The 11,292-nt window shown below is 54.0% G+C and overlaps 1 protein-coding gene across 2 annotated transcripts; it reads right to left on the bottom strand.

Annotated features, from left to right (window-relative positions):
• Window positions 1-1,116: 1,116 nt before the first annotated feature.
• Slc39a13 (solute carrier family 39 member 13) lies at window positions 1,117-9,334 on the bottom strand. Of its 2 annotated transcripts, XM_020179094.2 has the most exons (10): window positions 9,251-9,334; window positions 7,553-7,861; window positions 5,095-5,208; window positions 4,656-4,777; window positions 4,187-4,288; window positions 3,990-4,079; window positions 2,993-3,043; window positions 2,654-2,786; window positions 2,383-2,482; window positions 1,117-2,278 (listed from the first exon to the last, which is right to left on the bottom strand). In XM_020179094.2, exons 2-10 carry the CDS (start codon window positions 7,821-7,823, stop codon window positions 2,203-2,205), a joined length of 1,059 nt encoding a protein of 352 aa, XP_020034683.2. In that variant the 5' UTR covers window positions 7,824-7,861; window positions 9,251-9,334; the 3' UTR covers window positions 1,117-2,202. The 2 variants fall into 2 exon arrangements, with proteins under 2 accessions (XP_020034683.2, XP_073901380.1); XM_074045279.1 differs by lacking the exon at window positions 4,187-4,288.
• Window positions 9,335-11,292: the final 1,958 nt, after the last annotated feature.

Here is an 11,292-nt window from a genome sequence, read left to right as displayed (position 1 = left end):
ACTTCCTCCTTCTAGTCTTACTCTCCCCAAATGCTCTGGACATTGTTCTCTGCTCTAAAATACCCCTGTTCCAGGAGCCCTGCAGCCCATCCTCCAAAGTGCTTCTGGTTCTGTCCCCTGCCCTGGACTTGGCAGTCCCTACTTCCTTCCAGCTGGACCTCTTGGCTATACAACCTTATCCCCAGGCCACACTTTTACCCTTTCTTGGCTTCCTTATCTGTGAAATGGGTTCCCCCTCTCCAGCTTCCTCAGTGGACTGAAGGTAATAGTGGATGATTGTATGTGCCTGTCAGTTATCCTGCAGGGCTCCCCTGAGTACCTGCTAAGGTGAAGGTGAAAAGTGGTAGAGACATCTGTGGGCTTGTTCCTTGGATCTTTGAGGCCCAGACTAATAACATTTTTGAATTTGTCACAATTAGATGGAGTAGACATTGTGTCCCTTTTAAATGTTTTGCTGATAGAAATACTGAGAGCCATGCATTCCCAGCTAGGGAGGTAGCTAATTTGGTTTCCCACTCACCTAGACTCCATGACAATGCAGACATCTGGTCCCAGCCAGCAGCTGGTACAGGCTGTGCTGGTTGACTTGGAGAGGAAAGAGATGGACAAGACTTCTGACTCCTGCTGTCAGCTGATGGCACCATGGGGAAGAAGTGCCCCTTCCAGTGCCTGATGATACTTTACTCAATGCACTTAGAGAAAGGAAGAGGACATGGTTTAAATAAGTCCTCTGATTTTTTTCCCTTGCCTTACCCTCCCTTCTCTCCTTTGTTTCTTTCTCTCTCTTAAATGATAATTTCATGAGGTCACACCTGGAGATGACTTTGTGGATGGAGCTCCCTTCCTTGATGAAATTACTAAGTGTGTAGGGGGTAAGGATTTGGAGGAGGCAGGGGATAGCCCTGGTTTGTAGGTCCATCAAATAAAGACATCTTGAGGATGGTGAGAGGTTAAAGATAGTCCAGTGTTAGGCTCATATCAGTACTCAATCATTATTGGGATAAAAGGCTAACGAGAACAAGGCAGGAAAAGGTGAAATATTTAGAGGCACATCTCGGGGTAACAGAGATGACATGGTCTACTAGGCCATGGACCCTATAGTGTGCAGAACAGGCAGGCAGTCTGGATAATATTTATTCATATGTCATCTATAGAACAGGTATTTACAGATTCAGATGGGCCACAGCAAAACTGCTGTAGAACCATTTAGACTCAGCCACTTCTCTAAACACCCATGGTTGAGCAGGGCTGGAGCCCAGCCAACCAGCTGAGTACCTGGGCGTCAGCCAAGGGAAATAGCTGGGGATTATGGCTTCAGCATTCTCCCAGACCACATTCCTGAGCGCTGACAATGCGGAGCCCTCTCCACCCCACCTTCCCCTAATCTCAAAGGACAAGGGGCCTAAGCAGGGAAGGGCAGCTGTGGTGCTCACTCCCTGCCCCAGGCATGTCTACTGGACCCTGTGCTGGCAAGAACATCCCTGAGCTGGCCTAGGAGGCTTCTCTGACTTGGGGCTGCCTGTTGCCCTGCAAGGCTGCCGTTTGGCAGCTGGAGGTGGCAAGAGCTGCTGGCGCTGCCAGGGAGCATTCGCCAGGAGAACAGGAGCTAGCCTGGGCAGGCAGCCCTGAGAAAAAGGCCTTACAGCATCTCTGCTCAGTGCTGGGAGATGTAGGCCCATCGGTGCTCAGTGGGGCACTGCCTCCTCTTTCTTTGGCTATAGAGGTGGTAAAGGAAGTGCCAGGAAGATGGACACAGCAGGGAGAACCTAGGCTGTCTGTGGCTTGGGTATGGAAGCAGAGGGTTTGCTCCCTCAGGCCAGAGGTCCAGGGGGCCCTGGCAGGAGGGGACGGCTTCTGGGTTCCCTGTAACCCTGAGCTTCTTGGGCTGCTTTGCTCCTTTTGGGGCCCTGGCAGGCAAGACCTGTGCTGAGAGCAGACTCTGCTGTTCCTTGCTGTTCACTCTGGCTGGTATAAGGTGATGGTCTGGTGGGGAGGAGCCTGGGGCAGGTGCTGTGCTGAGCCATGGCCCTGCACATGGGTCACAGTGTCGGTCTTTATACACACAACTGACTACACAAGCACGACACATACACCCTTGTCTCAGCCCTCATCTTCTGTCACATACACACACACACACACACACACAGTCACAGAGCAAATCTGAGTCTCTTATTGCTGTGCAGAGTGGAATGTAGACGATGGCTACTCCACGAAGAATGAGAGCAACACCATCACCAGGATGCCGGAGCAGAGCAGCAGCACCTGCTGCAGGGAGTGCCTGTGGGGAGAGGATCAGTTCAAGGGGAGCAACAGAGGGAGGTGGGGGCGAAGCAGAGTTGGGTAGCTCTCCCACCCATCCTTGGCCATCCAAGGGTAACTCACCAGGGGTCATCTTCCTCCAGGAGGTCAGGCAGCACATTCACCAGGGCAATATAGAGAAAGCCGCCAGAAGTGAAGGGCAGGATCCAGGCCACTGTCTCCTCTGCATGGAAGGAATGATCCCCTACTGGTTGTGAGCCCAGGGGATTGCATGTCCCCTCCCCCTTCCCGCAGGGGAGTTCAGGGCAGACCCCAGCCCAGTACCAGCAGCAGGGCAGCTGCGCCCTTTGGCTGATGTTCCTTTGCTGGCTGCCACCACCCACCATGCCCGTACCTACTCCCTTGGGGGACTGCGTACAGATGGCGAAGCAGGCGCCCAGTAGGCCCCCCAGTGCTGTTGAGAGCTGCAGCTTGGCTGCACTCCATCGATCAAAGCCAGCCCGGAGCAGGATAGCAAAGTCGCCCACCTGGAGGGAGGTCCAGATGTTCAAGGTGGGCCAGGTCACCTGAGATTCCCAGGTTGGAACGTGGACACCCAGCTCCCTGCCCCTGAGCCAGTTCCCATCCTGCTACTGCTTCACAGGCCTATCCCAAAGCTCTTCCTGAGCTCTGTGCCCATGCTGAGCCATGGAACCCTTCAGTCCTGGACCCTGGCCACCCTCCAAATGCTCACCTCATGCGGGATCTCATGCAGGAGGATGGCCATGGTCGTCAGGAGCCCAATCTGTGGGGAGGACAGCCTGAGTCTGTGGGGCCTGCATTGAGGGCTTGGACACCCCCAATACCCACACTACAAGTGTTTGCTTTGAGTCTGCTCGGGCTGGATACTGTTGGCTACTGGAAAGACAGCAGTGAGTAAAGGAGATGAGGCGTTTCTACATGACACTAGCAGTCTAGAGAGCAGACAGGATTGATTGCAAAACACTACACAGTGGTGATGTGAATGAGGGGATGGACTGGGTACTGAATAGGGAACTGATTGGAGGAGGATGGGCAGCAAATGCCTATTGGAGGAAGTACATTTGAACTAAGGCTCAAAGGATGAAGAGTCAGCTGTTCCTAGATTGGGAGGAAGACCATCCCAGGCCAAGGGCACACTGTGAGGTGGGGAAGAACTCAGTCAGCTCAAGAATAGGCAGACCACTGGGGCCAGAGCACAGAGAGCAGAGGGAGGAGGTGAAGGGAGAAGCATCTAGAACAGGCAGGAACAGGTCTAGCAGCTCAACAGAAGTGCCCCAATAAGGAGTGCTGGTAACAAGAACATAGAACAAGCCAGGCGCTGGTGGCTCACACCTGTAATCCTAGCTACTCAGGAGAGTGATCATGAGAATCGTGGTTCAAAGCCAGCCTGGACAGTTTGCGAGACCCTATCTTGGAAAAAACTATCACAAAAAAAGGGCTGGTGGAGTGGCTTAAGGTGTAGGCCCTGAGTTCAAGCCCCAGTACTGCAAATAAATAAACCAGAGCAGTGGGTTGGGACAAAAATGTATGGAGACAATGAGGAGGCAGCATCCAGAAGAATCATAGGAGGGACTGGGGGCTTAGAGGGTACTGGCAATGAGAGCAAGAAGTAAATTCAGTGTATTTTGGAGGTGGAACCAAGAGATCAACACAGATGCCATCATTCCCACTAGAAATGCCCCAGCCCCATCTGCCGAACCCCCGCTTACCTTCTTGCTCACAAGGAAGCTGGCAGCCACAGCTAACCCATGAGTGAAGTTGTCTATGGTATTAGCCAGTAGGTTGAGATAGCCACTGACCTGGATGAGGGGAGAAAAAGCCGGGTTGAGCTGAGCTGGCAGGGCTGAGCCTGGCTTTAGTCACAGCTTTGCAGCTGCAAGAGGGGGGCCCTGAGTGGGCCACTCACTTTGAGGTTCCGGACCACGGCTCTCAGGCCGGGCTCTGCAGCCGGCTGGGCCAGACAGTGGCCTCCATTGAGCGCGGCAGCAGTGGGGTCTTTGCTGGGGGCCTAGGGCCAGGAGAAGGAGAGAGAGAGAGGTGACATTAGATGCCCCCCACTCAGCCAGGGCAGACGAGAGGGGAGTGAGATGGAGAAGAGACACAGACTACTTCTTTTATCTGACTAGACTTCTCTGCCGTGAGACCAGCTGGGTGGCCCAAACTCAACAAATCCTATCCTCCACACTGCTGTCGCTATCCATCTATCAGATGAGACAATAAACCAAAGGGGCCAGGGCTGCCAGATCCTCAGCTCCCACAGAAGAGGGCCAGAAAGCCCTGCTTTTCAGGGCTTAACTCAGACCCTGGGCCTCCAGGCCCTGGGCACCACCCCAGAAGTGAAGCTGACATGTCCAGGTCCTGGGGCTGGGGCTCACCTGGCCAATCCCCTCCTCCTTGCTGTTCAAGAACATCTTCTCCAATGCCAGGAAGGTCAGGAAGCCAGCAATGACCCACAGCCCCAGTTGCTGTTGCTGCTGCAGGCTCTGCCTCTCACCACCTGCAGGAAGAACACTAACAGGCCATGCCAAGCCAGTACCCTGGGAGGGGGCCATTTGGAATGGGACCTAGCTCAGGGCAGTGACAGCCCCAGGGGGGCCAGGACTGGCTGATTAGACAGCTGGGCCCTAGATCTCACAGAAAGGTCAGGACACTGGGACCAGGACAGTGACCTTCTCTCTCAGGCAAGTTCTCTGCCAGATCCTTCACACCAAATCTCAATCCCAACCAGAGTAAACCTAGACCTAGGCCACCCATGGACATGGGCACTGATTCCCCGCTCCTGTCCTCTTGTCCTGTGCCTGTGGCCTCACTCACCAGGGTTGATGCTGCAGGTGTAGGCCCATGCCTCAGGCAGCAAGTGCAGAAACACATTGCCCAAGAGTCCCCCCAAGGCAAAGCTGAGCAGCTGCTTCAGGCGCCGGGCCCCAGCTGCAAAGCAGAGATTAGGGGTCTGGGGTTATGCCACTGGAGTCCTTGGCCTGATCTTGGCCCCCTGAGTCATTGGGCTCTCTGTTGTCTCAAGAGATTGCGAGCCTCCAGAAGGCTGGATGTGGACTGCTGCTCTTTTGGGTCTCCCACCCCACAGGCCTGGTAAAGGCTAGTGCTCAGCAGAAACACACTGCAACCTGCTAAACCACCATGGACTCACTCACTCCTGCACTGAGGTTAAGAAACTAGGCTTAAAACAGGACAGGTCCAACTCCACAACCCACTGGCTAATGACCTGAAGACAACTTTCTGAGACTCAGTTTTCCCATCTATAAACTGGATCTTGTGGGACTGAAATAGCAATACATATACCAAATGTTTGTTAAATGGGAATTCCTTTCTTCTTAGCCACTGTCACTCTCAGAAAAGTGATGGAGATTTGGGGATTTTTGTAGGCTTGCAGCATCCAGATTTCAAAGTGCCCTATGACAGCCATGTTCAACCCCTTGTTTTAACAGAGCAAATGTGGCTTAGAGGACAGGCAGCTAGTAGTGGGGGATCCCAAGGGAGGCTGATGCTTCCAAGTTATGTGACCTTGGGCTGGTCAGAGAACCTCTCTGTGCCTGTACTTTCCATTTGTCAGTGTAACTAATAATCCAAGTGCATCCTGCAATGACCTTGCAAAGCTGATCTGAGGAGGACTGAGTCAATGCACCATCATCACAGCCCCTACAAGGGGCCAGCTGTGGTGTGAGCCCTCAGCCCAGCACCTGGCACAGAGGAGTTTAGGAACCATCCAGTAACTGAATAGTTCCTGAACCTGGCAGAAGACATCAACCTAAGGGTGCTCATTTCTTTCTTTCTTTTTTTTTTCATAGTACTGGGACTTGAACTCAGGGCCTACACCTTGAGCCACGCCACCAGCCCTTCGAACCACAATCCTCCTGATATATGCCTCCTCAGTAGCTAGGATTACAGGTGTAAGCCACTGGTGCCCAGCAGGGTGCTCATTTCTAACACACTACTGGGTCCAGCCCAGCCCTACTATGCCACACTCTTCGGGGCTGGGCGGGGGTGGGGGGAACACAGTAACTTGTATTTTTAGCAGCTACCCATAAAATATATATATTTTTTTAAATAGGACCTCTCTTAGCCCAGGCTGGCCTCAAACTCATGATCCTCCTGCCTGCACCTCCCAAGTACTGTTATAGGTATTTATCCCCACACTTAACCTTTTTCTTCTTTTGGTGGTACTGAGGTTTGAACTCAGGGTCTCATGCTGCTTACTAGGCAGGCTACTTGCTAGGCAGGTGCTCTACCACTTGAGCCACACCTCCGGCCCTTTTTGCTTTAGTTATTTTTCAGGTAGGGTCTTGTATTTTTGCTGGGGACGGCCGGGACCATAATCCCCCTTCTTATGTTTCCTGAGTAGGTATGATGACAGATGCATGCATCACCATACCCAGCTTTTTAATGGTTGAGATGGGGGGGGGGCTCTCAAACTTTTTGCCTGAGCTGACCTCGAACCTCAGCCCTTCAGATCTTAGCCTCCAGAGTAGCTAGGATTTCAGGTGTTGGCCATTGTGCCTGGCCTTTTTCATTTTTAATTAGGATACTGCATGCACATAGTACAAAAGTATAGTCAAGGAAAAGCCATCCCACCATGACTGGCTCCTATTCCTAAGTCCCCTCCTGGGGGCAGGCCCTGCCACCAGCCTCTTGAGTACTGCTAGGGAAAGCCAACCCAGCTACTTCTGGACTGAGAACTCTCACACTGTGAGCTGAGACAGGAGGGAGAGGCAGTGTGCATTCACCACGGCATCCCACGCTCAGCATGAGCCTACAAGCACTGGTCCCTTCCCTACACGAGGCAATCTTCATTTAATCCTCACAGGGCATCTATGAGACAGACGCTAGCATTATTGCCATTGTGGGGGTGAGGAGGATGCTGGGAATCAAGCCCAGGTTCGCTAGGCAAGCATTCTACTACTGAACTTCTGACCCTATTTATTCTCGTTTTTAAGGTTGGGAGACAGGCAAAATGAAGTTAAAGAACTTTCCCTATGCTATTTAGCTGATGAATGCCAGAGTCAGGATTTGAGTCCAGATAGCCTGGCAGTCATATTTCCAACCACTGTTCCTATGAGTCTGGTGAATGTTTGTTGACTGAAACAATAATAGATGCCTGAAAGAATGAACAAGTGAACAACACACCCCGTTCCCACAGGACTAAGGTGATCCCGTCTTCCATTTCAGATATACTGTGATGTGGTACATGAGACCTGGGGTCTTCCAAGAAGAGCAGCATGTTTCCAGCACTACTGGCTGTCCCTTGGTCACTCACCTTCTGAGCGCAGCATGGCCCCCATCTCCAGGGGAATGACAAGCAATGGGAAGACCCCACTGAGCCCCACCATGAGAGAGCCCAGTAGGGAGCAGATCCAAGTGTCCAGCCTCTCCCCACTCAGCAGGGCCCCCCAGGACTCGCATTCCTTGTTGTCCAGGCGACAGGCTGCTGCAGCCCCCCGGCTCCAGAGGGCTGGCTGGGAACTCCCAGCCCTTCCCAGGAGCTCCAGGGCAAGGGCAGTGAGGACGAGGAGCCGTTGGCCCGCCATGCCGCAGCCGGGGCAGGGACATCCAGGCACGCCACGTGCTGAAAAACAGGCCATTTATGAGAGTTGCTGCCCTTGACTGCTCACCTGCTCAGAAAACACAGCATCTGTTCCCTCTCTCCCAAGTAACCATGGCATCCACCCTCCTGCTGGCCTTGCCAAGGACATCTGAGATCCCAATGGCAGAAGCACAAAAAGAGGCTCTGCTCCTCCACATCCCTCTCCTGAGGACCACACAGTTTTTCCTTCTGAGCAGGCTCCCGCCTGTGTGTCAGCACGTCGGCCTGAGGCTAAACTTTCCCTAATGACTGGGTGAGGCACTGGCTGGCTCCCTTCAGCCACCAGCAGGCCCAACCCAGCCGGGTGTCTCTGGCTGCCAGGAAGGCTTTGATGCCAGGTTGTGCCCTGTGAAGACCCTCCAGGGACTAAACCCAGCATTATCTAGGCTGATGATACAGCACTGGGGGACACTGGTGGGGAAACTGAGCAGTAGAGCTAGACAGGACCATCAAAGTCTCTTGCTAAAAAATGAACCCAATGTCCCTGGGACACTGAGAAAGACAGGAGGTGGGGCTGAAGAGATGCCTCACAGATGCTGGGGCACTGGCTCTGGAGACTGGTGACTAACTTGGTGCAGTGCACTTTTAGCTGTTTGTAGGCAATTTCCCCAAGTCCTCTCTGAGCCTCAATATCCTTTTCTGTGGGAGGGGGCTAGGTACTGCCTCCCCCACAGAGCTGTGAAGATGAGGTGAGCCTGATCATGCAGGTAGAGGTTGCTGTCATGGAGGAGGCACACAGAGGCCCACTTATGCTAGGGGAGGCCTGGAGCGCCCCCGGCAGGAATGTGCTCTGCCGCAGATCACAGGATGGGGATGTGAGTCAACCAAGAGAGAAGTTCAATCTGGAAAACTAGGGCATGAGGTTTAAATGTGGTCTACCCTGCCTTATGCTGACTGTGACCTTGTGCTGCCTCAGTTTCCTCATCTGTTGGTGGAGGTGGAAGGGAGAGAAGGCAGCTGTCTCTGGGAAGTGGAAAAGAAGCCTATGTCTGGGATCTCCAGGTCTTCACTAACCAAGACCCCCGTGAAACCAGCGGGGCTTCACGGGGACCAAGGCAGGATGAGGCCAGGCCTGGTCCTAAGCAGGTCATACAGACCTGAGGGAAAGGAGAAAACGAGGGAAGAGAGTCAAGAAAGAGCCAGAGAGTGGAGATAGGAGAGGGAGAAGGGCGCAAAGGTAGACAGGGAGGGGGAGATGAGGGGCATAGTGTGGGACGACAGAGGACAAGAAGAGTCCAAGGCAGGAAAGTTCAACTCCTGAGCTCTGGGAGAGGGGCAGAAGACTCATCAGAGTGAGCATGGACGGATCGGGGATCGGCCAGGTCTATCCCGCCAGGAGGCACAGGCCCTAAGGGTCCGGCGGTCACTCACCGTGCAGCGGCGGCGGCGACGGCAGCTGCGGCGCTCCGGGCGGACCCGGCCATCCAGCTGCAGTGCCGCGCCCCGCCCGCGCCCCGCCCGGCCGCCGGCCCCCGGCCCGGAGCCGCCCCCGGCGCGTGGCCACGTCACATGGGGCCCTCCGGAACCCGACGCGCCTGGGTCCGCGGGGCCAGACGGCACGGTGGCGGGAGGCACTTCCGCCTCGCAGCCATGGGGGACTCGCGCGGACAGCGCACTTCCGCCCAGGCCGGACCGCGGGGCTGTGGGGAAGAGCTGGGCGGAAGTGGGAGACCCACGGGCATCGCTCTCAGCCAGGCGGGTCAGGGGCGAGGGTGGCAGCCGCGCTGGGGTCCGCTTTCCGCGCGGCTGGTGGGTTTGCGAGTCGGACTGCCGCTTCCCTTCCAGGGATGCAGTTCTGTCCGCAGCCGAAAGGGGGCGCGCTTGACTGCCAGACCGCGCCGGCCCGGGATGGGAGGATGGTTGTGGCTCTCCTGCTCTGAGTCACCCTGGCCTGCCTGGCTTCTCCATGAACAAGGGAAAGGGGAAGTGCATGCCGCAGGGAGGGGCCTGGCCCCGGGAACCTCAGAAGAGGGAATTTTATTCTTACTCATCGAATTATTTTTATGCTTTGGTTTTTCACTGGGAACCTCAGCCCACTGTCTCCAGGACTTGTAACCCTTTGGGGTCCAATACATGGTGGCTAGAACTCTGCGCACTCCAAACCTAGGGGTCAGAGCTCTGTGCGCCTTCACCTAGTAGCCTGACCCCCTCCCTCAGACTACAGGAGCAATTAATGGCGGTTATAGCAATTTATTATATTCAGTGTAGCAACTTACTTAACACCTACTATGATGTGTCTTTCACTTTATTTGCATTATCTCAACAAATCCTTATTTTATCCTTGAAGAGGGTAGTTAGCATAGGGTCACACAATGGCACAGGTGGCAGAGCCTGGATGGTACTGTTAATGGCGCTGGTTCAGTCTGTGATCAGAAGACTTCCAAATTCTTGTCCCCTGGGAAAGAATCCATGGCAGGACAGGTGGGTGTAAATGGAGTTTATGACAAGTTAGGGAGGGGAAATGCAAAGGGAAGCATGGTGAGGCCCAGGTGGAAGCCTAGAGAAGGTGCTTCTGCTCTTCAGATGCTTTTAAAACCTATGCTAACCCATGGGAAGGGGAAAACAGGAGCTGCCCATCCAGTAATTAATGAGTGGGGTGGGGAAGGAGCGGTCCCCAGCCAGGTGAGGGCGGTTCCTGAGCCACAGCACGGTTAGTCTAAGATTAGTGTTTTTTCTACGAGTCCCTAATTTACCTGCCTCAGTATCACCTCTCATATCTAGGGTGAGACTGGACTGGTGTTTCCACTTGGTATCCTCCTCTGAGAATTAGCCAGCATGGGAGAATATTCAGGAGAGGGCACAGCAGTAGTCACTAAGGCAGACAGAGTGGGTCTCTTAAATCTGATCACCACCAGCCTCCCTTGGCAGCTCTCCCCTATTTGCTCCTTATAACTTTTTTCCCTGCCAGGGTTCCCAAGGGCACATTGAGCTCTCACACACTGCCTCTGGTGCCTATGTTACCTCATACCCTTGATGTCTGTCCTTCCCAACCCCCCAACTCCTTCCAGGTGGGCCCAGCCTTTCCTCTGAAAGATCTGTCAGGATGTGCCCTTGAGCCTCCTGAGTTCTGAAAATGGAAGCCACAGATTCTTTGCCAAGGGGAGAAGATGCTCAGGCACACTGCTCTGCAACCTCTAAGACACCCCCTCCCTTATGCAAATCATGCTATCATGTGCAAAGCACTTCACAATATACAAATGATTTCACAATAACAATGTCAGCATTCCTGCCTTTGGGGACCATGGACTCCTGGCCATCCAGCAAGGGGACTGGCAAGACCCAGACAGAAAAGCCACTTGGTGCCTACTCACTGCCTTTCTTCCCACCTGGCCTGGAATTTCCACTATGAGACTCTAATGGAAAAGAAGTCTGGGTGGTAGGGGGGAATAGAACCATGAATGGGGGAGCCAGGA

This window comes from Castor canadensis, chromosome 1, assembly GCF_047511655.1.
Source record: "Castor canadensis chromosome 1, mCasCan1.hap1v2, whole genome shotgun sequence".
In the NCBI taxonomy this organism is placed as follows: domain Eukaryota; kingdom Metazoa; phylum Chordata; class Mammalia; order Rodentia; family Castoridae; genus Castor; species Castor canadensis.
The sequence above is the reverse complement of the archived record's forward strand: the minus strand, read 5'-3'. Positions and strand labels throughout refer to the sequence as shown.